The 25,571-nt window shown below is 37.9% G+C and overlaps 3 protein-coding genes across 3 annotated transcripts; 2 read left to right on the plus strand and 1 right to left on the minus strand.

Moving 5' to 3' along the window:
* Positions 1 to 1,496: 1,496 nt before the first annotated feature.
* LOC133873617 (KIN14B-interacting protein At4g14310) lies at positions 1,497 to 6,118 on the minus strand. Its single transcript, XM_062311350.1, has 4 exons — positions 4,322 to 6,118; positions 3,280 to 3,893; positions 1,847 to 2,378; positions 1,497 to 1,664 (listed from the first exon to the last, which is right to left on the minus strand). The coding sequence occupies exons 1-3, from the start codon at positions 6,014 to 6,016 to the stop codon at positions 1,847 to 1,849; spliced, it is 2,841 nt and encodes a 946-aa protein (XP_062167334.1). The 5' UTR covers positions 6,017 to 6,118; the 3' UTR covers positions 1,497 to 1,664.
* A 6,548-nt stretch (positions 6,119 to 12,666) lies between these two features.
* On the plus strand, positions 12,667 to 17,393 carry LOC133873628 (plastid-lipid-associated protein 6, chloroplastic). The gene is made up of 4 exons (XM_062311359.1): positions 12,667 to 13,028; positions 14,769 to 15,005; positions 16,666 to 16,792; positions 16,910 to 17,393. The coding sequence occupies exons 1-4, from the start codon at positions 12,687 to 12,689 to the stop codon at positions 17,122 to 17,124; spliced, it is 921 nt and encodes a 306-aa protein (XP_062167343.1). The 5' UTR covers positions 12,667 to 12,686; the 3' UTR covers positions 17,125 to 17,393.
* Positions 17,394 to 18,308: 915 nt separating this feature from the next.
* Positions 18,309 to 23,216, plus strand: LOC133873638 (kinesin-like protein KIN-10A). Its single transcript, XM_062311372.1, has 6 exons — positions 18,309 to 19,208; positions 20,286 to 20,441; positions 20,529 to 20,636; positions 20,766 to 20,876; positions 20,971 to 22,611; positions 22,853 to 23,216. Exons 1-6 carry the CDS (start codon positions 18,573 to 18,575, stop codon positions 23,141 to 23,143), a joined length of 2,943 nt encoding a protein of 980 aa, XP_062167356.1. The 5' UTR covers positions 18,309 to 18,572; the 3' UTR covers positions 23,144 to 23,216.
* Positions 23,217 to 25,571: the final 2,355 nt, after the last annotated feature.

Here is a 25,571-nt window from a genome sequence, read left to right on the forward strand (position 1 = left end):
TGACATCCACATGGCGGTCGTTGTCCATTAATTAACACCAGCACCATCGTCGATTGACTCCAAATTAAGTCTATCGTTAGAAATTAATTAATCCACTTGTTAGTTGGTTGAGGGGGAAAGGAAAATAATAGAGAGAAGATGGTGTGTGGTCGTGGAGTCTCTTTTGGTGCTTGTAAACATGTTGACGAGTGTACCAATTAGGATTGCAGTGATTGTTGTTGCCTATTTCTTTTGTTGGACAAATTATGAAATAATATTGAAAAAATTATGAAGCCAAAAAATAAGAAATTTAGACTTCAAGACTCAATCGCAACAAGTCAACAACCATATCTTTCTCTCTTTTTTGTTCTTTTTCTTTTTTTTTTTTTTTAAAAAAAAAAATTTATATATTTATATTTATTATTAAAAGTAACATATGTCATCATTTTATTGGCGTTGACGTGATACGAATCTGTCAAATTGTTTAACAAAATTTGACTTCACGGACTAAATTGTTTTTTGGCACACCCTAGTGACCTTTAAGTTCACTTTGATACGACATGAAGAAATTTGTAATTTAAGCCAACCACGTTAATTGATTTTGCATTTATCTCTCTCCAATAACTAAAAGTTAACATTTTAAATAGTTTTAAGGTAGCTAAAACTGTTAAATAAGCCAAAACTTTCTAGCAGTTTTATACTTGAGTACATATATGTTCAATAGTTACGCAAAAATTTCACTAACAATGGTTAATAAAGAGTAGGTTGAAAAATAACCAAAATTTAATATATAAAATAGTTTTAGGAAATAAGGATGGCTACATTTGTGACAAATACCATTTAACAATTGTATTTTGTTGTTTAATGTTGATTTAATTCTGTCTATCCAACCATCACTATAAGGCAAAAATCAACAATCATTTGAATTTAAGGAATTCCTCTGTAATGTTTCTTTTCTCCATTTTTTTTTTATTTTTCATTATTACTGTTTATATTTTTTGTTATTCTTTTCTAAAATATTTTTGCAAAAAATAAAAAATTTAAGTTAAATTATAATGAAAAAACCATCTTAATTATAAAATGTCAAAATGAGTGGCAAGAGAAAAGAATGTAAATGGGTATGCAGGTGAGTGTATATATATCATTCGCCCCGCATACTTAAATACCGCAATGCGCCTGTCAATAGGTGGATAGTAAAAAACGCGAGTAATAGAGAAAAAAAAAATGCCAACATATTTTATCACATATCATCTACAGTGATACAACAATATTTTTCTTTTATATAATTATTTAACAATAACACAAAAAAGAAGGAAAAAGAAAAAAAAAAAAAAAAAAAAAGGAGAGCATGAGAAAAGAAAGAATTGCACGCAAGCTCATGAACTCTTGTTGTGCAGTGGAACCGGGTCTTCGAAAACAATTTTTGAGAAACATTACAAAACATGCCCTTTATACTCCTACAAGCAATTATCTGATGAGTAATAAAACAAAAGGTACAGGTGATCCAAAGGCTCGGATGAAGTGAAAAATAGCTTGAATATATAATTCAATGTCATTAGGCTGTCCCTCTACAGCAGTCTTCTCTTTTCTTTTCATCTGTTTCTTGGTATTACTGAAGTTGAACCTCTCTTTAGAACTTCCAATCATGCCAAAGCATAATATACACCAGAAATTCATCAAGATGCCTGTTCCAACTTTTATGCAATAAGTTCAACTTCAATAAATATAAATATAAATATAATACATGTTGTTTCAAACATCTTACAAAGCATGACAGATAACAGAACGCAAAAGGCAGTACATTCTTTTGCTGATAGTGCCCTTTCCCATACAAATCAAGCAAACAGGTTTCAGGCATGAATCATACCTATGATAAGTGCCTCCACATAGCTGGGCGATCTCTTGATATAACGAGAGCACGAGAGGATGAGTAATCAAAAGAAGGAGAATACATGTCATCTGGACCAATGGTATCTCTAACATTTTGAGAGTTTCCAGAATCACTGATGAAAGACTGCAATGGATCGTCCCTCAAGGCATCAAATACAAATAGCCCCAGTCCACAAACACCCATTACAAGGTTTGAATTTCCCCATACTTGTGTTAATGCTGAGTGGTGGAAGTGTGCATTGGATTCTGGCAATGAGTAGGTGCTAAATAGCCTTTGTTTGCGCAACGAGAACTGTTGCACCTGTGAAGAAGGTTGTTTTCTCCCTCCTGACCTTCCATTAGAGCAGCCAAGAAAGACAGAATCTCCACGAGAGAAAACTGACTGCACACTGACACCAAGTTTTGGCATCTTCAGACCTACACCACCTGGGTGGCGAAAGTCCAAAATATTAATGGAATCCGGGGTGCAGAAAACACCATCATTTCCTTCTGCTTCTGACGAACTTACTCTGCATTTACCATGTATCAACCATGTTAGAGCTAGTAAAGGAAATTTGGTACCAGATCTTCATGCATGTATTTTGTTTACTACTAAAAGAAAATTTTAAAAAGCATTCTTGCATTCAAATGCTGCTAGTATTTCCTCACCCATATATTATACATCATTTTACCACGAGAAGCAATCAATAATCAGAAGCAGATAATTATCAGATTTTCAGAACAGTACTAAGACTTCAGAAAATATACCTTTATAGGAACAAAGAAATACATATTTACAAGAACAAGCTGATTTGACCCCAAAAAAAAAAAAAAAACAAACAAACAAACAAACAAACAAATAGTCTAGAATGAATTGACCAAGCTACAAGTGCCAAGCATGAAAAATATGGGTAACAGAGAATGTAGAATAGAATATGATGCAAAGGGCAAGACACGAATTTTACTTTAATTTAATTTAATTTAGGTCCTATTAGTTAATTGGGTAATTAGTATTTAATTTTGTGTTCCATTTAGTTTTCAGGGATCAATGGCGTTGTTCTTTGTAATTCAATAAATGGGTATTGCCATAGAGTATTTTTATAATTCAATAAATGAGGTTTGCCCCAAATTAGGGTTAGGGTTTAGTCATGAGTCTATTTAAGTTTGATTTGTACACCAATGGAGCCACTTGATTGAATAAAAAAAATTGAAAATTTGATTCTTCTCTCTTTCTCTCTTCTCTCTCTCTTTCCCTGGCTTCTCTTTCTCCCCCATAGATTCTTCTCTCTCTTCTTTATCTCTCCTCTTTTAGCTTTTTTCTCCTCTCTTTGCCCTAATTTTATTGAGTTTTTGTGACTATTGTGTCCTGCGTCAGAATAATATCGAGGGACAAAAAATGAAGAAAGCTAAAAGAAAAAGGTCGGCACTCACCTTTGACGAACCCCACCACCTGATTCAGCATCAGTATTGTTCACATGAAGAGCAGAAATTTTCCGACCAGATGAAGACACAGATAATAGTGCTTGAGGACTTTGACAATTCACATCCCACACGGAGATTGCCTCTGCTTCAGCTACAACTACTTTTCCCCTGCTTCTCCACTGTAATGGGCTTGAATAATCCATTGTTGACACAGGCTTCTGCACCTCCCATTTCATAATTTGCTCCCCATCACGGATATCAAAAATTCTCACACCTCTCTGACAGCTGGCAGTTGAGATGATAAGAGGTCCACAGGGTTTATACCACCATTGTTGATTTTCCGAGACCAGATTATCAAGAATAGAATTTCTTCTGTGTACAATATTATTTGGTAAGGGACCAAGTACTGTTCTTGAAGTGGTTGCTCCACCCTCAAGTTGGAAAGCTTGCACATCTTTGGAGTAGAAATCCCAACAGCAAAAGCCTGGACCAATACCATTCCCAGCAGACGCAGCCACAACATATTTTCCTGAGCAACCATCTGCACCAGGGGCACGAATTATCCAACAATCCCTCCATATATCAGGTGAGACTCCTGGCGGAAGTTTGTACTCAGCCTTCTCCTGAAACAAAGATGGACCATCAGAGGACAAGAGCTATCTTTAATGCAGAGATAACTCCTTTTTTACGTTCATGCATGCAACAATCTATTCGCACCACTATCAAAACATGTAATGTAATTCGTTCATATAAACATCCTTCAGGTTTATAAAGGGGAGAGAGAGAGAGATTTATAGTGAAAATAAATCATCAAATCAAGAACTCAACCAAAACAATCAATCCAAACAACACACCATTTAGAAGTCATCTGAAGTTTTTTTATTACTGTTTTTTAGTTGGAGATGGATAAAATCACACTTCTAAGAGAAAAGAAATTGGCAAATCAAATATCAGTATAGGTAAGTACATAAACACTTCCTAGAATTTTTTTTTTTTTATGAATAAAACACTTAATAGAAATGGAACTGCAACAGATAACTATATTGCACACCTCGCAATTAACAATATCATAAAATGAGCAAGAACCATCATCATGGGCGAGAAGGACCGCCTCCCCCTCAGAGATAAACCATCCTGCTGTTGAGGCCTTACAGCCAATTTCATTCAGCTGATAAATGCAAGTATCCTCTGTCTCCTCACCAATTATTGCACCCTGAATTCTCTCCTGATCATCAAACTCATCAAGTCTCTCGTCAGTCGTGAGAACTAGCTCAACATCACACTTTTCATTGAACATATTTGAACAATCTGATACTCCTGTAGACGTATCACCATCCATTTCTTGAACTTCACAACATTCCAGACCAGCCTGCCCGTCCCTTATGGTGACTTTAGTTTGTTCCTTATTCAGGGAAGCTAAGAACTCCACTGCTATTGGGTTGTCATCAATAGGGCTAAACGACTTACTATCCACCTTTAACTGACAATTTGGTCCTTCAAAATGAGGTTCGTGACTTTGAGAACCTCCTGATGTTGCTTTCAGAAACGTCCGGTTTCTGAGCAACTTATGATGAGGAAAGAGTCTAGCTTCTAGTTCTGAACTACTCAATCCTTTCACAGAACTTCTAATATTATCCGCTTCCTTACTCTTTCCCTTCTGAACTATAATCATGCTCTCTCCATCACCAGCTCCTCTCGACAATCCTATTTTACCATCTGATTCGCCTCCAACATTAACTATTGCCTTCTGAATCCCAGAAATCTTGTCCTGAATATCAGAAAGTATTATCTTCGAAGCATCCGGGTTATTCATATCCAACATCTCCTTTGTCCGCTTAATATCTGACGCAATCCTCTTCACTTTCCCTTCCAAAAACGCAAGCTTCTCATGAAGCTTGCTTGGATACTTGTTACCATCTAACCCTTTATCTTTCGGAATCTCCAGAGCCTTCCCATTATCCAAAGTGCTCTCAACACGCCCCTCCACACACAAATCAACATCATTTCCAACGTTCACAACTTTCTCATTCGACTTCAAAAACTCATCAACCCCAACACCATCTCGAACCTTTTCATCAAAATTGCGACCAACAGCATTCAATTTTATCACATTTGAGCCTAAATTAACTTTACCATTAAAGTTCTCCAAACTCCTAATTTCATTCAAATTCTTCCCATTTTCCTCCACTTTCATCTCCAAATCCTCACAAAGCCCACTCCTTTTCTCCGAATTGACGCCAATTCTAAAACTTTCTTTACGATCCCTAAAAGCCCTAACCCCATTCGACTTCCCTTCACTCCCTTTCACACTCAAATCCCTAAACCCCTTCCTCTGCTTTCCACTCTCCAATCCCTTACCCCCACCACTCGCACCCACCGAAACCCTCCGATCCGAGAAAACCCTATTCAACTCAGAAGGGCTAGGGCTCCTACCTCTCGGCGCCGACGACGTGGACCACCGGACTCGTGTGCCGCTGTCGTTCCCGAGATCCACAGACGCGGCGGAGGCGGCGGCCTTGTCGACACGAGGCACGGGCCGGATCACGGGTTTCTGGGCCGGGTCTCGGGCACGAGAAGCGGGCCTAGGGTTCTCTTTGCCGCAAGATGATGATCTCTGCAAACCAACTGGGGGGTTTTTGCCGGAGATCCAGACCGGGGTTAGGGTTTTGGAAGGCTTGGCAGAGACGCCGACGCCTGCGCCGGCAGTTCCATGGTCCTTGAGCCGGCGAGCCGATGAAGCAGACATTTGGGGGTGTGTTGGTTTCGAAATAAATTAGAATGAACTTATTTGGTGAAAGTTATTTTATGGGTTTTGTGAGATTATGAAGATGGGATTTGAAAATGGAGCTTTTTGACTATAATATATTATGATATGTTAAAGAAGAGAAAGATGAGGAGAAGATCGGTGTCGTTTTGGGCGGGAACTGAAATTTAGTTTTGAGTTTTCAAAACTTTTTTGGAGGGTTTTACGCCAAACCAGCCAACCAGGCATATGGGCATATTCTCATATTTCAGTTTCATCCATAACTTTTGACTTATATGTTTATTTGCCCTGTCTTTTTTTTTTTTTTTGATTCAATGTTGTTTGCCCTGTCTTCAATAAGCGGAATGTGAAGGCCGTGAATTTTTTATATTTGGGGTGCATTTTGAATTATTATTATTATTTTTTTTTTTTTGATGGAAAGGTAATCTTTCATTAAAAACAACCAACAGTACAACATCAAACACCACAAAAGTGAACATAATCAAAAACCCTAAAGGTGTACATACATCTTAAAACAATACTAACAGTTGCTACTAAAATAAACCAACTAACAGAATGATGCATCTACGTTGACATACATCTTTATTTGATTAGGGAGTCGGTCACACATTCTGGGCGACTGCTAAAGACTAAGTTAAAGTGCACACAAAGCAGATTGTCCAAGGAAACACAAACAACAACAACACAGGAAAAGCTCAACAGAGAAGCTGTCTGCCGGAAAAGCCACCGCCTGTGGCACGCGCCGCCACCAGAAACAAACCCGTCAACCCTCAAATGCCAAAAACCTCCGATCACCACCAGAACCACTAGCCACAACAAAAAACCCGAGTTGTGGCCATCACGAGCAGCCCTAATCCGAAAACCACACAGGCGCGTGAAGACCACGCGCCGACCGCCGAGAGACCGCACAATCGTAGGGAGCGGCTGGAGCACCAGAGACTGACGGCAAATCAGGCTGAAGGACGCGTGTCCAACAAAAGATGACTGAAACTCGTAGATCTGGCCTTCAAAAATCTAACAGTGAATAAACTCGACCATGATCTCTGCCATCAACACGCCATGGACGGCAAGTTCCCACCGGCACCTTCACCAGAGAACTCTCCTGCCTTTACAAATTAAAAAACATAAAAACTAACCTCCCACCAGATCCACACCGGGGAAACTAAACATCCACAACCCAAATGGTTGGGAGACTCAAAACTTCAACAAAAAACCAACTAGCCAAAACCAGGGAGGAGGGAGGCGTGGAAGCCTCCCTCCCCCAAACACAAAAGCAAACTGGTGGTTCTCTCTCTCACTAGAATTACGATTTCATAAAAAATAAGTGCGATTTTGTTTAAAATTGCAGAACATAAATAATTTGGGAACTACGTTTTTAAAAATTATAATTTGAAAACACAGAAAATCTACTTTTTTAAATCGCAAGTAAGATGATATTTTTTTCAAAACGCATAATTTTAAAGACTAATTTGCGATTTTAAAGCCTAAACTGCGATTTTGCCAAACGCTTAACTGCGTTTTTAAAAATCACTTTTTCAAATCGTACATTTTAAAATCGTTATTTTAAATTATATATTTTGAAATCGCAAACCCAAACGAACCGTTAGTATCTCATATGCGTCACTACTTTAAGTCTTAGGATTTATCCGTACTAAAATTAAAATAATGTTAAACACACTTTTTCATACTTATTTTTTATTTTTATACTTTTTAAAGTGACTTTTAAAATCACTATTGAATTTATGATGAATTTTTATTAGATTTTAATTCAATTGTGGTTTTAAAAGCCACATAGGGAAGTGTGAAAAAATAGAAGTGTGTGTAGTATTACTCTTAAAATTATACAAATAACTAAAGAAAATAATATAAAAACATACGGTATATTATAGGACTGTACAAGTAGGTGGTTATTGACCGCAACTAACTGTTGTTCGTGTAACCGCATGCGGATGTGTTTAGCAAAAACCATTAATCGCATACACGGATGCCGTTAACAATTTTACGGTATGCAGATGTAATTATTATATATATAAACAAATTCACCAAAATGATGTTGTTTCGGTATAGGGTTTCATCTTTAGATTAGGGTTTTCTCTCTCTCTCCTCTCACACTAACGCTGCATCTCTCCACTTCTTGTCTCCAAGATTTTCAATCCAAGCTCACCTCCGTCGCCTTCCCATCCAACCTTGTCTCCTCCTGTTTTCGCCCTCTACTGTTTGTCATCAGCTGCAACATCTACGCTCCCATTGAGTCCACTTCCAGGTTCAACAGGGGTTGATTCTGATTGACGCTAATACATCTCAGGCCAAAGTTGTAGATTGCTTTTACTTTACTGTTATTTATGTTGCTCGTATTGTGACTAAGCTTTGACCCGAGAGCGATGGTGTCGTGTCATGTATTTTCGGTTTATCGTTTGATTCGCAAATGGGTTTAGCGAGTAAGAGCCATTCCTTTAAAACCAATGCATTATGTTTTGTTTCAGTTGTAAGTGAATTTCAAGTGCTTTATTTGTTATTTTAAGGTGGATATGAACCCAGAACCCCCATCGTGGGGTGTTTGTATTTTATTTATTATTCTAAGCTGAAATGTTGAATCAAGATATGGAATCATCTAAAACACTAAAGCTTGAAAAAAAAAACAAAAAACTTAAACACAGGCCTAAAATAGTTTCAAAATCGTTTAAAATGTGTCATAAAGATAGAATCAAAGAAGGCTAAAAAAAAACCCATTACCTGAAAAGGGGTTAGCGGTGCAGTTTTGCTTTCAATAACCGTGCAGATAGCGGTTAATAACTACACTCATAGGCAAGCTGATGCAGTAATCTAAAAGTGGGAACCGCATAATACGAATGTGGATGTGATGTCTATAGCTGCATCTGCACCTGTATGTACATGCCTACTTTATGGTTATGTGATAATCAAACTATACACAAACTATGCCTATTTATTGTATAATATGGCCATCAAAATAAGAAATAAATTAAGAATAGAATTAGAATATTAATACTAAATAATACAGAATAATATCAAACTATATAGGTAAATAAATCAATATCTAGTGCAGTGTATAAATGGCAAGTGAGTTTGGAAACAAGGTGACGAAAACGTCAACGTCAACGTCAATGTACTTTGGTGACAACATTAGCCAACTGATCAACAAATTCAATAGGACTGAGGCAACGAATCCCCTACAAGAGATAATGATGTACAAAATGGCAATCGATATTGATGTGTTTATTTCGTTCGTGGAATGCACCATTATGGGCAATAAGAAAAATATAGGGAAGCTAGATGTCTGAAGAGCACCTATGTATTTTACCAGTCTGTGTAGACTGAGAAGCTCAAAGGTGGTGTTAGTAAGTGCAACTTTAGTACCTGAGCGAGCAATAAAAGACTGTTTATTGCCATGCCAAGAGATGAGTAAATCACCTAGTAGAAATCAATAGCCCATGATGGAGCGATGATCAAAATGATCACCAACCCATTCAACATCTAAATAAGCAAATAAGTTTAATGATTAATGAAAGAAGAAATGCAAACCATAGAAAATGGTAAAAATTTGCAAAACTCCTTTTGCTTTTTAAATGTTAAAAAAATACTTTTTAAACAATATTTATCCAAATAACTTTTTTGAAATGTGACCCTCCACCACTAATAATCTTTTCAAAACAATCACAGCATTTCTTACAAAACAAAAACAAGAAGCACTTTTTAGAAAAACTTTCCGCACCTTAATATAAGAACGTTTTGAAAACATATGTTTAATAACACAGGGAACAAAATCCACATTAGCCTAAAAAGACTAAAGGGAGAGGGCAGAGCCGAGGGGAGGGAGGTTACAGTTTCCCAGTCATTAGTGTTGTGGAGTTTTGTCCCTCCGCTGTAGATCTGATTGTAGGTGCATGTGTTTTCCTCCTAAGACCATCCCCAGCAGCTTATATAAATTTCAATCTATTTTCCATAACCAAACTCACTTTTACCTTTAAAACTATCATCCAACAGATTATTTAAATTTTTATCTATTTTATTAAAATAATCATTTAATTTTTTTTATTATTATTTTTGTTAAATCCTCATGTCCACTCCTCTCCACAGACCCGAAATCATCTCACAAGCATTTCATCAACCAAACGACTCGCACTTTCAAGATCAAAATCAACCCACGGTAACTCACCACACCATTATCAACCAACCAAAATCAACCAGAATTATCACATAGACACACCACACAGACTACACACAACCGGCAACCATCACGGCATCACCACCACACCACCATCGCACTAGACAACCGGCAACCATAACCACCGCACCAGACCACCAAAAACCTCCAGAAGATCGGCAACCCAAACCCAGAAACTTCTAAAAGATCTGCAATCCAAACCCATACGCCCCAACTCAAAAACTTCCAGAAAATTGGCAACCCGTACCCATCCTCCCAAATCCCAATCTAAAAACGGCGTCGCTGGGTTTCACGGCGAGTCTACGGATCAATTGGATCAGGCCGACGAGAACCACATGGAGGACGAAGTTCTTGGCGAAGATGAACACGGTGACCCACGGGTTCTACTCAAGCTTGTGCGGGAGGGGCTTGCGAGCGCAGCGAAGTGCCGCGTTGGTGGTGTTGGCCACGGGTTTCTTCGCTTGCTGGGCCTTTATTGTCGCCGCTGGTGGGGCTGGGTTAGGATAGCGAGGCTTCGTTGATGCTGAGCGATTCGACGTTGGTGGTTCTCTTCTCGGTCACCACCATACCCATCCTCCAAGCATAACCGACTGAGAGAGAGAGAACGCCGAAGAACAAGCAAGACAACGAGCGCAAAGAAAGAACAAGAAGCTTCGAGAGAGTGAGAAAAAGTAAGAAAAAAAAATAAAATATAAGATACATTTGTGAACAGTGTCACACCCCATGTGGCGTGATACTGTTCACAAATGGACGATGGAGCTATTATGGCGTTGGGTTGCATAATCTGATGGAGGAGGATTTTATTGTTTCTGCCATCTACTTTAGCTAAGAGTTGAGTTTACATACACCGCTGGGGATGCTCTAATCCTTTTGGGCTATGGAGGTTTGTTTTTCTTGTTTCTTTGGCTTCTGACAGGAAACCTTGATTGTGAGGTGCTGAAGGGGAGGGGTCGTCCCGAGCATGTCGACGGCAAAAATTTTGGTCTTGTTTTCAAAAGTCAATTTTCTTGGCGGCCAGATCTGTGATTTTCCGGCATCTTCTGTTGGACACGCGCCCTCTAGTCTTATTCACCGTCGTCTTTTGGTGTTGCAGCCGCTTGCTACGACGGTACAGAAATTATGTGATCGGCACGTGATCATCATGTGACTTGGTGGTTTTCTCTGTTTAGGTCGCGCGTGATGGCCACGGTCCCTTTTTTTGCTGTTTTTGGTGGTGATTAGAAGCTTTTGGTGGACATCTGATGTAGGAAGTATTCCGGCGGCGACGCGTGTGCTACATGCTCCGTCTCTGGTGGCGGGTTCTCTTCCAGGGGGCAGCTCTATTTTGAGTTTTCCTGTTTCATTGCTTTTAGCCCATAATGTGTGACCTACTCCTAGTTCAAGAAAAGTTTTATGTCAACGCAAAGACATCATTCTGTTTGGCTAGATTTTGTATTTGTAGCAACTGTCTGTTATGGTATGAGTCTTTTTTGGCTCAGGTGAGATATACACTTTAATGGTGGTGTCTGATGTACACTTATATGATGCTTGTAATATACCATTCTCTTGATTAATGAGAGATTAATCTTTCCTTCAAAAAATGTTTTTTTAAAAACAAAGAAAAATACATTTGAAAACACGACTCAATTTTAGGGGTGAAAATATGGATGAAGATGCGGTTATTAGTAATATTCGCATCCGTAAAATGCAGTTATCACTTTTAAATATTTGCATCCGCATTATATGATTACTATTCACATCCACGCGGTTATTGCGATTACTAAATGCGATTATTATCCATTATCCACACATGAGGTAATGAACGTTTTGAATTACTATATAAATTTATATTCAAGTTTAAATAATACAGTTATTACTATACTCAAACTTACATAAATTAATACTTTGATTTTAGTGCCGCATAAAAAGGCACGTTAGATGGTTGTCCACCTTATAAGACCCCTAAATAGTCAATGACTCAACAATGGGTAGCTCAATCGGTTGCAGACCACACCTTATGAAGCGAAGGTCAGTAGTTCGAATCTTCAATTCTTTCTTGTGTGGACATGTCAAAAAAAAAAAAAAAAAAAAAAAAAAAAAAAATATATATATATATATATATATATATATATATATATATATATATATATATATATATATATATATATATATATATATATATATATTGAGTAATGATTGAATACCACCTAAAGATACAATTTTTCACCACCTTGATATATGGTAAGGTGGTCCCTACTACTTTTTGAATTTTTTTATTTTTTAAAAATAAATTAAGGTAGAAGACTACCTTGTGACATAGATAAAGCGGTAAAAAGTTGTATTTTTGAATGATATTCCATCGTTAATATATAGTCAACGACTCAACAAGGATCTAAAGAGGAAGATTCCACATACAACAGCAGAGTACCCAATACAACAAAGTCCACAGAACCATTCATATAATAATGACGGATAAAATCACTTCTCCACATGCCATTGTTTGGTTCGTACTTGTCTTCTTCCCCTTCTCGACTCTCAATCCACAAGCAGGGACTCACGCACGCAGTCATGGCCTCTCTAACCTCTCTTCCTCATCTGCCACCTTTTGTCTCTCACTCTTCATCTTCTTCTTGTTCAATTAGGCGCCTATGTCCCGGCAAAATTCTCACAGTCACATTCATGTCTCCAAGACGGTCTCGTTCGGGTAAGCGAAGCCTCGCCCCAATATCAGCCGTGGACGATGTTTCTGTAGTTGACCCTCCACCTCCACCTCGGCCACCGTCTTGGGGAGACAAGTCAGAGCTTATTGCTTTTTTGAAGCTCAAATTACTGGTAATTCGTTCCAACTGCAGATTAACCATTTATGGGTTTTGTTTATTATGCTCATATATTGTTTGTTTTCTTGTTGCTTTTGCGTTTAGACTGATATATTGATAGTTGATTACTTGATTACTTGTTGTTCTTCTTCTTCTGCTTGTGGCTTGTGGTTAATTCCTGATTGATTGTAGGGCCAGTATTGTTTAACTTGGTTCTATTGATTATACCCGTTGGTGCTTTTGTTGGTTTGCTGTTTTGCCTTGCGCTCTCAATTGTGCATTTGAATTAACAAATTTGAATTGGGTATTAATGGTCTTCTTGCTTCTTATTATTCCACTCTTGTCTGATATCAATTAATGAGTTTGGCCAGTCTAATATGGTTGACATGATCCTATTTTCTACAAATCACATGGGAATTACCACTTGTTTAAAAAAAACCATTTTTTGCGTGCTTTGGTTCTGTTATTCCTTATTAAGATTGATTAGTTATCCTGTTAAATCTTCTGGTGCTGGAATATCAAGAGAAGAGGATGTACAGTTTAATTAGAGAAATTACTGTAAAGGTCGTAGGGTTTAACCTTTTTTCAAATCCTCTCTTAGGACTTAATAATTATCAAGATAAGCTCCGTTATCAAATCACTTTCTCCGTACACACGCTGTTAGTTTTTAATGGAGACTTGTGACATGTAAGCTTGTGGCCATGGGGCGGTTCGACCATCCGTATAAACCAGTTTTGGAAGTGGCTAAACTACTGGCGAAGTTGATTGGTGCTAGCTCGGTGCTATATACACATGTTGATAAATTACTGACTTGGATGTGGTTGCAAGCCTACATGTCATGGTTCTCTGTTAAAAACCCTAACGACATGTGTATGGAGGGAGTTATTTGATAAAAAGCTTTTCTTAGGGAGCAATTTGATAATTTTTAAACGTTTTGGCGCGATTTGAAAAAAGGTTAAACCCTAAGGACCTTTACAGTAAGTTTCCATTTAATTACATTGAATATTTTTTTTTTTTTGTTTTGTTTTGGCATGTGGTTCAACCTAGAAGCGGGATTGTGCAACCTTACATTTTTTCATGCGTATTATCTCTATTGAATAACTGTTGTCCCAAATACATGAATACTGGGTAATGCTTAATTTCATTGAATTGTCTACCCCATTACAAACTGAGCTAGGATCCAAGGTCTTAGGGAGGCCAATGGTAACGTCTGTTGATTACCGAATGTGATTTGGAGATGCTTGGGGAATGAATCAGTACAAAAATTAAAAATTATCTATATTATCATGCTTTAGCATGTCACATGCTGTGAGAACTGAAAGATGCAAAACACCAACGAAGGACCTGGGTCTAAAAATACTTGAATGATGATGAATTTACGGAGACAATTATTTATTGTCTTGTGGTTATAGTTCTCATTTCCATTCTGGTGTTGATATTTTTCTTTAAACTCTTCTAAGGAGTTGGAGATAAGACGACATTTTTAATATATTCAATCACATTACTATAAAAATAAAATATATTCAATCACATCTTCCCTGGAGTTCAGTTAAAGTTGAGCAGCCTATAAATTCTAAATCCTTCATACAAAATTTGGCCTTAAAATTGTATACTCTTTTTTGAACTTAGTTGTATACAAACATTGATTTGTGCATAGAGAGGTGCAATAGTCATAGTAAATACTTTTACTGGATAGATTTTCCCACTGTATACTGGAAAGATTTGTTCTTAATCATGTATGGGTAATATAATGCAGAGTGCTGTTTCTGGGCTAAATAGAGGTCTTGCTGCAAATGAAGATGATCTCCGAAAGGCAGATGCCGCTGCCAAGGAGATTGAAGATGTTGGAGGACTGGTGGACCTCTCAGTTGATCTTGATAAATTGCAAGGGAGATGGAAATTGATATATAGCAGTGCATTCTCATCTCGGACTCTCGGTGGGAGCCGTCCTGGACCCCCCACAGGAAGGCTACTCCCTATAACTCTTGGTCAGGTGTGCTACCAAAACTGCTCTATTGTATTATCTTCTACTTGGTATTATAGTTTATTTGTTATCTTTAATGTAATCTTTAAACACAATAGCCTTTACATCTGGAATTTGTTTGTCCAATCGGGCTCTATATGGGTTGCATGAAAGAGTATTTGTTGAAAGGGGATAGCTTTTGGAATGTGAGTATTCCCCAGAATAGTTCTTGGTGTTGGAGGAAATTATTGAAACTCTGAACTCTAGCTCGTTCTTTTATCAGATTTGATGTTGGTACTGGTAGCCGGATTCATATGTGGTTAGACAATTGGCATCCTTTGGGTGTCTTGTTTGATCGGTTTGGCTTTAGAGCTGTTTATGACTCTCATAGTCGGTTGGAGGCAAAACTTGATTCTGTTTTAAAGGAGGGCTTATGGTGTTGGAGACCTGCTTCTTCGGAGGATCTGGTTGTCATCCAAAGTAGGTTGCCTGGAATTCCTATTGGTGTTATGGATGAACCTGTGTGGACTATTGCCAAATCTGGTACTTATTCTAGTACAGACACTTGGACTCACTTGAGGAAAAAGAAGACTAATGTGATCTGGTGGCATCTTGTTTGGCATAAATATGCTATTCCAAAACAAGCTTTTATACTTTGGTTAGCTATGCACAATAGACTTGCCACTGGTGACTGTACGTTGACTTGGGGTTTTAAAGGAGATACTCAAATGTGTTTTCTGTCATGGAAGCATTGAAAGCAGGGACCATTTATTCTTCTCATGTGGTTTTAGCTCCAGAATCTGGAAGACTTGCATGCAAAGGTGTAATATTTTGAATCCCCCTACTAGTTGGGATGATATGGTTACAGTAGGCTGTGCTGATTGGAAGGATAAATATATCTTAGGGACTATCTGTCGCCTAATCCTTAGCTCTACGGTTTATGGTATTTAGAGGGAGAGAAATGTGATAAAGTTTGGAGGCCAGCCTAAAACTGAAGAGCAGATTTTGAAGTTTATTTTTTGGGAGATTCGGTATCGAATTTCTGGGAGAGGGAAGTTTTCGAAGACTATGGAGAACATTCGGCTTTGTCAAAGCTGGAATATTGATGTTCATGCTTTAGCTTAGTCTTTCTTTGTTTGTTGTTGTGAGTTGTTTTTGATGGTTTAAGTGTTCTGGGTGTTTTTTCAGAGCAGTCTTCTGTCTGTAATGTGTCTTGTAGTTTTTGGCTGGTTTTTTGGTTGTACAGTATCATTCTTTTGTCTATAATAGATCTTCTTATTCATCAAAAAAAAAAAATAAAAAAATAGCCTGTACATCACTTAGCAATGCCGTTTGGAAGGCCGTATTATAAAGTGGAAGCAACTTTAGATGGGCCTTGGACCTAAGGCAGAGTTTTCTAGCACCTTACCTAGATATATGCCAATCAATTACGGGTAAATCAACAGAAGAGATGTGTTCTATTATCATCGTTATCTTCAACCAATTAAACATGGTCTGCAAACAAATTACTATAGGGATTTGGTCAGCCTGGATGCTCCAAGAGCAACCGACCTGTCAAAATTTCAGAATATAAAATCTGACCAATTGGTTTTGGGTTCATATCTTGTATATCCAGGCATCATGCATAAGATTAACCTTTTATAAATCTCTTATCATCTTGATCTAAATGTATGTTTTCTGTTGTAATTAGGTTTTTCAACGGATTGACATCTTGAGTAAAGATTTTGATAATATAGCGGAGGTTGAATTAGGTGCTCCATGGCCCCTGCCACCTGTTGAAGTGACTGCCACATTAGCCCACAAATTTGAACTCATAGGTTAGTTCCCTTTTCAAGCTTATATCTTGCAATTCAACTTATGTCGACTTCTGTATGATTATCTTAGTAAACAAGAAAATAATCATCCTGATTAAGCTTCCAACTAAATGAGAATAGGATCTGCAAAGATAAAAATCACGTTCGAGAAAACTACTGTAAAGACAACTGGAAACTTGTCACAACTGCCTCCATTAGAGCTACCACGGATTCCAGACAATTTTAGGCCTCCATCAAATACAGGACGTGGTGAATTTGAAGTTACCTATCTCGATGCAGATACCCGCATCACCAGAGGAGACAAAGGCGAGATTAGGGTTTTTGTTATCTCATAATACCTTGATATTCAAGAGTCATGTGTAACGGTCACAGTTCCTGCTTCTATACGTTTGCTTTCTGCTGTTATTATTGTTGTCTTAGTTAATTTGTATGTTGAACCACAGGAAATTGTGTTCAGTTGGGAACAATTTAAGCATAATGCAATTGTAAATATATCACCTGTAAATTGAAACTGTTTCTTCCCTTAATATGCAGTGCCACAAGGTGCACCTAACTACTTAAATGATGTAGAGGAACTGCAAGCTTGCATGGTCAAATTTGGCTATACTTTGTCTTTAAGCTATTTCTGCCGCTTGATTTGGTCAATCTGTGCCAACTTATTTGGAACAATTTAGTTCAAGGAGAACTTTCAAAAGCTTTAGCTTCTGAGATGAAGGTTGTACTGTAAATGCCCATGGTCAAGACTAACACTCTTTCCCATCACCGATCGGCCATCAAATACTAACGCCGAGACCGATAAGCGAATTAGGACCCTGCACGCCGCCAAATCGAATGCCCAAACCCTATAGAAACGACGATGCTGTGCCCTCCACAGTTGCCATAGCCCACTTTAAACAAAACATCCACATTTCTGTTCTCAATGTTTGGATCCTTAACCATTCCCATTGGAAAGAGCTAGATCTCCTCAGAAAATCACCCAACAATCTGGAGAGATAATCAACTCCAAGCTTCAATTTAGGCATTCTCTTAGACCAAGTCAATGACTGACTCGCAAGCAATGCTTGGCCAAATTGTCAGATCTGACAACCAAAGCGCCCTTCCATCTTTCTTTGGCCTCAATACGAAAGGTTATCTTTTAGGTTGTCGTTTGGGAATCGGATTGAATTTTATATGACCCAGTGATGGGAAAGTGAAAGCTGTCAATAAAAAAAGAAAAAAAATTGAAAGCTCAATCAAATCGATCAAAGTATAGGAGATTTTTATTTTTTTTCTTTCTATATTTTATTTTATTTATTTATTTGAGAGAAAATAAGAAAAATCTTGAATTTAAATATAATCATACAATAGAATCTTAAATTTATAAAATCAAAATCAACTAAATTACAAAATTTTATAATATTTTTTTAATCAGGTCAATTATTATTTTTATTATTCTGGGCCATTGAGTGAATTTGGAAGGCTGAAAATGTTCCCCAACCAAGTAAAATTGGCTCACGCTGGAATCGTGGTCACCCGACCCCCTGATACCAAAAAACTAGTCGTTAGAAACGTAACGGCTAGATTTTAGTTAAACTTCAAAATATCTCATTTCAAATTCTCACTCCTCTTTCTCTTTCCTTTTCAAGAACTCCCAAATCTAGCACTCTCTATCTCTCGTCTCTCTTATCTCTTCTCTCTCTGTATCTGCAAGTCGATCTGTCATCTCCATACAGCTTTCGTGGTCTCTCTCTCTCCTCTGAGTCCGAAACTGAATCTTGAACTTTCTGCGTTCTCTTTTCTTCCTATGGCTCCCACGCCATCTTCAAAAGCAAACCAAACCCACCCGACCCAGATCAAGACCCCGCAATCGAAGCTTCGCATTAATTTCAATGCCAACAAAACGAACCCATCTCCGAATCCGCACGCGGCGGCCAAAGAAGCCCCACAAGACCACCCGGTCGAAGTTATCACCCGGATCCGCGACTACCCGGATCGAAAAGAAAAACCCGTATCGGTTTTGCAAATCAATTCCAACAACCATTCTATCCGGGTTCGAGCCGATTTTGGCTACCGGGACTTTAGCCTCGATGGGGTTTCTATGTCTGAAGAAGAGGACCTTGATGTCTTTTACAAAAAGTTCGTGGAGTCGAGAATTAACAGTGTGAAGTTAGGGGACAAGTGCACGATAATGATGTACGGCCCGACTGGTTCGGGCAAGAGTCACACAATGTTCGGGTGCTCGAAGCAGCCGGGGATTGTGTACCGGTCTTTGAGGGATATTCTTGGAGGTGGGGAGGAAGAAAGTGATGGCAATGATGTGCGTGGAACGTTTGTGCAAGTAACGGTCTTGGAGATTTATAACGAAGAAATTTTTGATCTTTTGTCGAGCAACGGTGGAGGAGGATTAGGCCTCGGATGGCCTAAGGGCAGTACATCCAAGGTAATATTCTGGTCTCTGTTTTTCTTGGCTTCTTGATTTTTTTTTTAGATAATTGGATTCTTGGTGATTTTTGGGGAAATGTGTTGTTGTGCTTATAGGTTTAGTTGCTTCCTGATTTTTGGTAGCATCATTTCTGGAGTTTTGGTCTTGGATTTGTTTTGTTGGGTTCTCTTTGGGTGGATATTGCAATCTAAATTATATTGTATAAATATGTTATTTTCTTTCAACAAAGAAAGGGTTAAGGTTAATTATCTGGAAAATAGAAAAATATATATATTTTTTTAAATTTTTGTTTAGCATGAAAGTAGTCAATTGGCTGCTGTTGTTTGAGGTTTTAAAAATACAGGGCGTATCTTGGTTGTAATTTGCCAGGCAAAATGAAATCAGGACTACACAGTGTGTGCGTATATGAGGCTAGGTCTGTGTATTAGTTGGATTTTAGTTTTTCTAGAAACGTGCGATGTATAAAACAATTCGTTTAGCTCTGTGAAGCATCTGTTTGAGTTACACACGCACCAATGAGCCTTGAACTTATTGGCAAAGCTTTTTGGCAAAGCTTATAGAGAGGAAGTACAATTTGAGTTGGAGCTTATTGGCAAAGCTTCTGTATTAGTAGTTGGATTTCAGATAAGGACGAAAGCAAGCCACTTCCATCATTGGAAGAAGTGCAGAACATTAACATACCTGTATTCCTGTATTGAAGTAGGAAAATTTTTCATGGTGCACTATTGCTATGAGCGGTCCACAAACTCTGCAAATTGTGGGTTCAAATCAGTACACAAAGTGTTTTTTTTTTTTTTTTTTTTTTTACTTCATCTGTTTGAAACGAACAAGTAAGGCTGATGTTCAAATTGGTTTTGTAACAAAGGGGGTCAGCCTTTTGTCTTTATGAACATGGAGACTCTTATAGAAGTGCGTCATCTTCTTGTGATACATTGTTATACCTTGAAATTTACTCGGCCCAACATGCTTATTCTCATTTTTCCGTGAATTTCTTTGATGCTTATTTCTTGCTAAGGGGCAATACGTTGGGTTATGTGGATTCTTGTTCGATAATACGTTCTTCATTTTTTGTAGGTGAAACTTGAAGTAATGGGGAAAAAGGCAAAGAATGCAGCGTATATTTCAGGAAATGAAGCTGGAAAGATTTCTAAGGAGATACAAAAAGTGGAGAAACGAAGGATTGTTAAAAGCACTCTCTGTAATGAAAGAAGTTCTCGTAGCCACTGCTTGGTATAATTCTTTTAGATTTTACTTGGATATAGTTCTGCTGGAATTTCGTAAGTCGTTGGAATTCTCATGCATTGCAAACCTGTACAGATAATCCTTAATGTCCCAACAGTGGGAGGACGCCTGATGCTTGTGGACATGGCGGGATCCGAAAATATTGAGCAAGCTGGTCAAGTTGGATTTGAGGCTAAAATGCAGGTAAGATTTGTCATGACTAAGTTTTTTTATCTTCAATGTTTGCTGTTCTTTTTTTCTTTTTCAATATTTTCTCTAGTATGGAACTCAGAGGTGTTCCCTGCTAACTTTATACTTTTGTTGACATCTCAGACAGCAAAGATCAACCAAGGAAACATAGCATTGAAAAGAGTGGTTGAATCCATTGCAAATGGTGATTCCCATGTGCCATTTAGAGATAGCAAATTGACCATGCTTCTGCAGGTAACTACTGTTGATATTAGTGTCAGTCATGGTGGTTTAGATGGATGGTTTACATGAAGTTTGATTAATGAGGTTTTGTTTTCTTTCTGTTAAGGATTCTTTTGAAGATGACAAGTCAAAAATTTTAATGATACTGTGTGCAAGTCCGGATCCAAAGGAGATACACAAGACGATCTCTACCCTTGAATATGGAGCAAAAGCAAAATGTATTGTCCGTGGCCCTCATACGCCAAATAAGGATAAGATTGGCACTGAAGATTCTTCATCTTCAGTAATTTTAGGATCAAGGATTGCTGCCATGGATGAATTTATCTTTAAGCTACAAAGGGAGAACAAACTCAGAGAGAAAGAGCGAAATGAAGCACACAAAGAGCTCTTGAAGAAAGAAGAAGAAGTTGCTGCACTTAGAGCTAGACTAGAGCTTATTGAAGGGAGGGGATCAGGGGCAAGTGAGGAGGAGATCAACTTAAAGGTGAATGAGCGGGCTCAGATTCTGAAACGTGAGCTGGAAAAGAGATTGGAGGAGTGCCAGAAAATGACCAATGACTTCGTTGAATTAGAGAGGAGGAGAATGGAAGAAAGGATATTGCAGCAACAACAGGAAGTTGAAATGCTGAGACAGCGGTTGGAAGAGATTGAGTTGGAGTTATGCCGTTCAAAGGATGCAAGTGCTGATGACAGTGCATTAAAGGACTTGGATGGAAGCAGGTTTGCCAAAAGGCTAATGGGGATTTATACCAATGAGGACCCAGGAATGGTAAAATCAATGGACTTGGACATGGATGATCAAGAACCGATTGTTCGTGAGGTGAAGCATGTCGGTGGGATTGTTTACAAACCTGCTGGAATCCATGGAATTTTGGAGGATCAGTCTCATCTAGTGGAGGATCATGATGTTTTTGCGTCAAAATTTGGTGACAAGTTATGTCTGAGCACTGTATTTGAGGAAGAAGAAGTAGAAGAAGGAGAGGATGAAAATGAAGAGAGAGTGTCAGATGAAGAAGTGGAGAAAGAAATCATAGAGGAGAAGAGGGTCTGCGTGGTTGATCAGTGTAGCCCTGTAATCAGAGTTGAGCAAACACTAAATCCGCCTAGCAGAAGCCCAAGGAAAAGAGACCATCTGAAGGAAAGATTAGAGGGTAGGCTTTTGGGCTCGGAATTAATAAGTGAACCAGAAAATTCTAAGGAATCAGCCTCTTCTAGACGATTGAGAATCCAAAATATATTCACACTTTGTGGGAATCACAGAGAGTTGTCTCAACACATCAGGACCCCAACACCTGCAAAAAAGAGGTCTGGAACCATTGATTCTCAATCATCTCCAGTAATGAAAACTGGGGAGGATTTCATTGTGAAAAATTTCAACAAGGAGAATTTGGAGGCCCAGAAATGCATGCCCATTCCAGATTTTGAATCCAAAAGCCCAGCAGCTACTGTGGAGCCACTTTCATCAGTAAAAGAAGTTAATGAGAAGAAGCTCACAGAATCACAGTTGAACAAGAAGCAAGTGTACAATGATGTGGCTTCGGCTTTGAAGGAGAACTACAATCCATATGATGGCAATGATGCAAAGATTGAAGTGTATGTGAAATGGGAGGCTTCCAGGGAAATTCCTGGGAAGTTCATTACCACGCTAAAGGTGGCAAAGGATGCAAGCCTTGCCGACCTGAGGAAGTTGATTGAAGTCAGTCTTGGTGCAGCAGACAGTCAAGCATTCACTTTTCTCGTGATTGGGGTATGTTAATTTTTCCCACATTATTCTTTAGCATGCTAAACTCATTTTAAAACTGTAGAAACCCTTTGATTGCTCAAAAGAACCGAAGCCGGTTGTATTTTTTTTTTTTTTTTTAAACTGTGTTTTGCTTTCCCAACTATATCCCAAAAACCAAATAGAGCATGAGGATTTATTTCTATAATAATTCTACTCTATTATCAATAAACGTTGATCTATAATACTATAAACTGAATTTATACAGGATGCTAATGGAGCTCCAGTTCCAAGAGAGAAGGAAGGAATGGTACAGGCCAGCAAACTTCCACTTTGCAACAACCAGGCGAATGGCCGCTTAGCATGCTTGCGACCAGCAAAGGGAATACAATGTCCTCCTACTCATCTCCCACCAAGCCCGCTTCCATTGAGGCCACTGGAAAATAAATTGCCACTCACCCCAAATTCCTGCTTCTCGCATCCGGTCGACGGTTTATCACCAAACTTGAGTTCTACCCCCTTTATTACTGTTCGAAGGCATCAGTTGGAACAACTTTAGACATGTCTGAACTTTTGAACGAGTGGTGCTGTATACTTTTTTAGTATATTGAATATGCTCCTCCATTTCCTTATCAGTGTGTTTATAGTTAAACTTTCCTTTCATTTCTTTTCTTGGCTGCTTTCATTCGATCTGCACAACCTACAAAACTCTTTCTTTCAATTTTCAATATTATGATTCCACAACATATTTTCAATATTATGAGTTTAAAGGGATAGGAAGCTTGTTTGTTCTGTTCTCTTTTTTTTTAGCACTGGGGTGTGGGGTCTAGAGTAAATCATCATAGTATTTTCAAAAGTATTCTATTTTTTAGAGATGTTTGTGGGGTGCTTGTAATTTTATGTAGAGACATAATTAAATATATGTGTTTGAACAAGATTATGGTCCTAATTAATGCCATTCAGAGCTACTAAAGGAGACTAGACTCCATTTTTTTTTAATAGATAATTGCACCACTGGTCTCTGGGGTTGACCTAAATTACGAATCACTCCATGTGGTACTATAATTACAAATCATTTCCTGAACCCGTTTTCCGTCTACTAAGTAAACAAAGTCCATTAGTAGATTACAATACAAATGATATTTAGAGGTTGTCTTACTATTTATATGACGTGGTAAATTAACGAATTCTGTTAACTTGGTGGACGAAAAATGGGCTTAGGGAGTGATTCGTAATTATAATTTATCACAATGATTCTCCATGAACTTTTTGTATCACAGGGAGTGATTCATAATTATAGTTTATCACAATGACTCTTCATGAACTTTTTGTATCACAGGGAGTGATTCGTAATTTAGGCCTACCCCAACTTTAGACCAATTCCGATCTAAAATATCCAGCCACTTTTTCGTTAAATAATTAATAAAAACAATATAAAAATATACATTTGAAATGAGAAGGAAAAAAAAAAAAAATTGAAAATCGAAAATCGAAAATAAAGAAAAAACTCAGAAAAGGATTTAGGCTACCGCGAGAACCAAACTCCATGAAACTAGGCCATGGTCAGGGCTCTATAGAGATTCGACCTCCATAGGCAACCTTTTTGGTTAAATAACTAATAGAATGTCTCTGATAAAAAAAAAAAACCAGAAAGGAACCAAAAAAGAAAAAAGAAAAAAGGTTTAGAGTCCCACAACCCTAGAAGTACTCCATATTGTATGGGCATAAACCTCCATGGTCCACGATCGATGCTCTTTGAAATTTCATTGAATACATCCGCCTACGTTAGCACAGTTAGGTGACAGTTCTAGTTATGAAGCTCTATATAAGTTTATTGGAATTCTCAGCATAAACAATAGTCACGGAGCTCTCAGGGCGTCCACTAGAACAACAAAAGTAAGCACGTCTAAGAGCATTCACATTTGATCGTGTAAAATTTCAACTAGAATAGCTAACGAAAACTCACTTTTGCTAGTTTAGCTAATGAATTTTAAAAGGCATCATACATCCGATTATCTATTCTTAACTCTATATTCTTTTTTTACTCTTATTTTTTTCTTTTTATATTTTTTCTACTTTTTGTCATTTTACTTCTTTCACTTTTTGTATGTAGAAAACAATAAAATAATGGATAGATTGGTGGAGTTGCACTATTCACAAATCTACCAAAACTCTATTTTAGATTTAGGATAGATAATCCAATAGAGGGGTGTTTTTATGAGTTTGTTATTTATTATAGATTTAGAAGGACTTTTACATAATCCAATGTGAGTGCTCTAAGTAATGTTTCTAATAACTAATCTCTCGAGTGTCCACTCGAACAACTAGCAGAATCACAGCCAGGTGAATTAAGAGTGTTGTAGTATTTTTTTTGGCACCAAACAAATTAAAATCAGTACACCCTTGGTGTTTCTAATCTTTAGTAGCGAGAGATCTGAATTTTAATTCTTTTCAGAAGACCAAAATTCGATTCACTAACATACGAGACAGAACACGATAGTGAGTCAGATCGGAAGAAATCTTAAACATACAACTGTTATCAACAACTTTTTGTGCCAAACGAATTAAAATCAATACACCCTTGGTGTTACTAATCTTTTAAGAGCGAGAGATCTGAATTTTAGTTCTTTTCGGTACTCTAAAATTTGATGGCCCAGCAGACGCTGAAGTCAGTAAGTCCCTGTTCGTACAGGGTTCAGATGAAAATGCGGTGACTGCGGACAAATAAAGGGTTTTCATGCAACCGTCCGAATGTTAGGGTTACCGGTCCGGACGCGCGTCAAAAATTTACTGAAGATTCAAGTGAAGGTCTGGACGCCACAAGCACCGTAAAGAACACCAAATTAAGAACCCAATAAAAGGCCATTCATAATTTTTGCAAATATTAACGAGTAAGCAGAAAAGCAAAGTTTAAAAATTCATTAGAAGGTTCCACAATATCCAAATTACAATAGAAATAGGCGTCATTATTACAATATATATGAATC

The sequence above is a fragment of the Alnus glutinosa genome, chromosome 1 (assembly GCF_958979055.1).
Source record: "Alnus glutinosa chromosome 1, dhAlnGlut1.1, whole genome shotgun sequence".
Classification (NCBI taxonomy): Eukaryota; Viridiplantae; Streptophyta; class Magnoliopsida; order Fagales; family Betulaceae; genus Alnus; species Alnus glutinosa.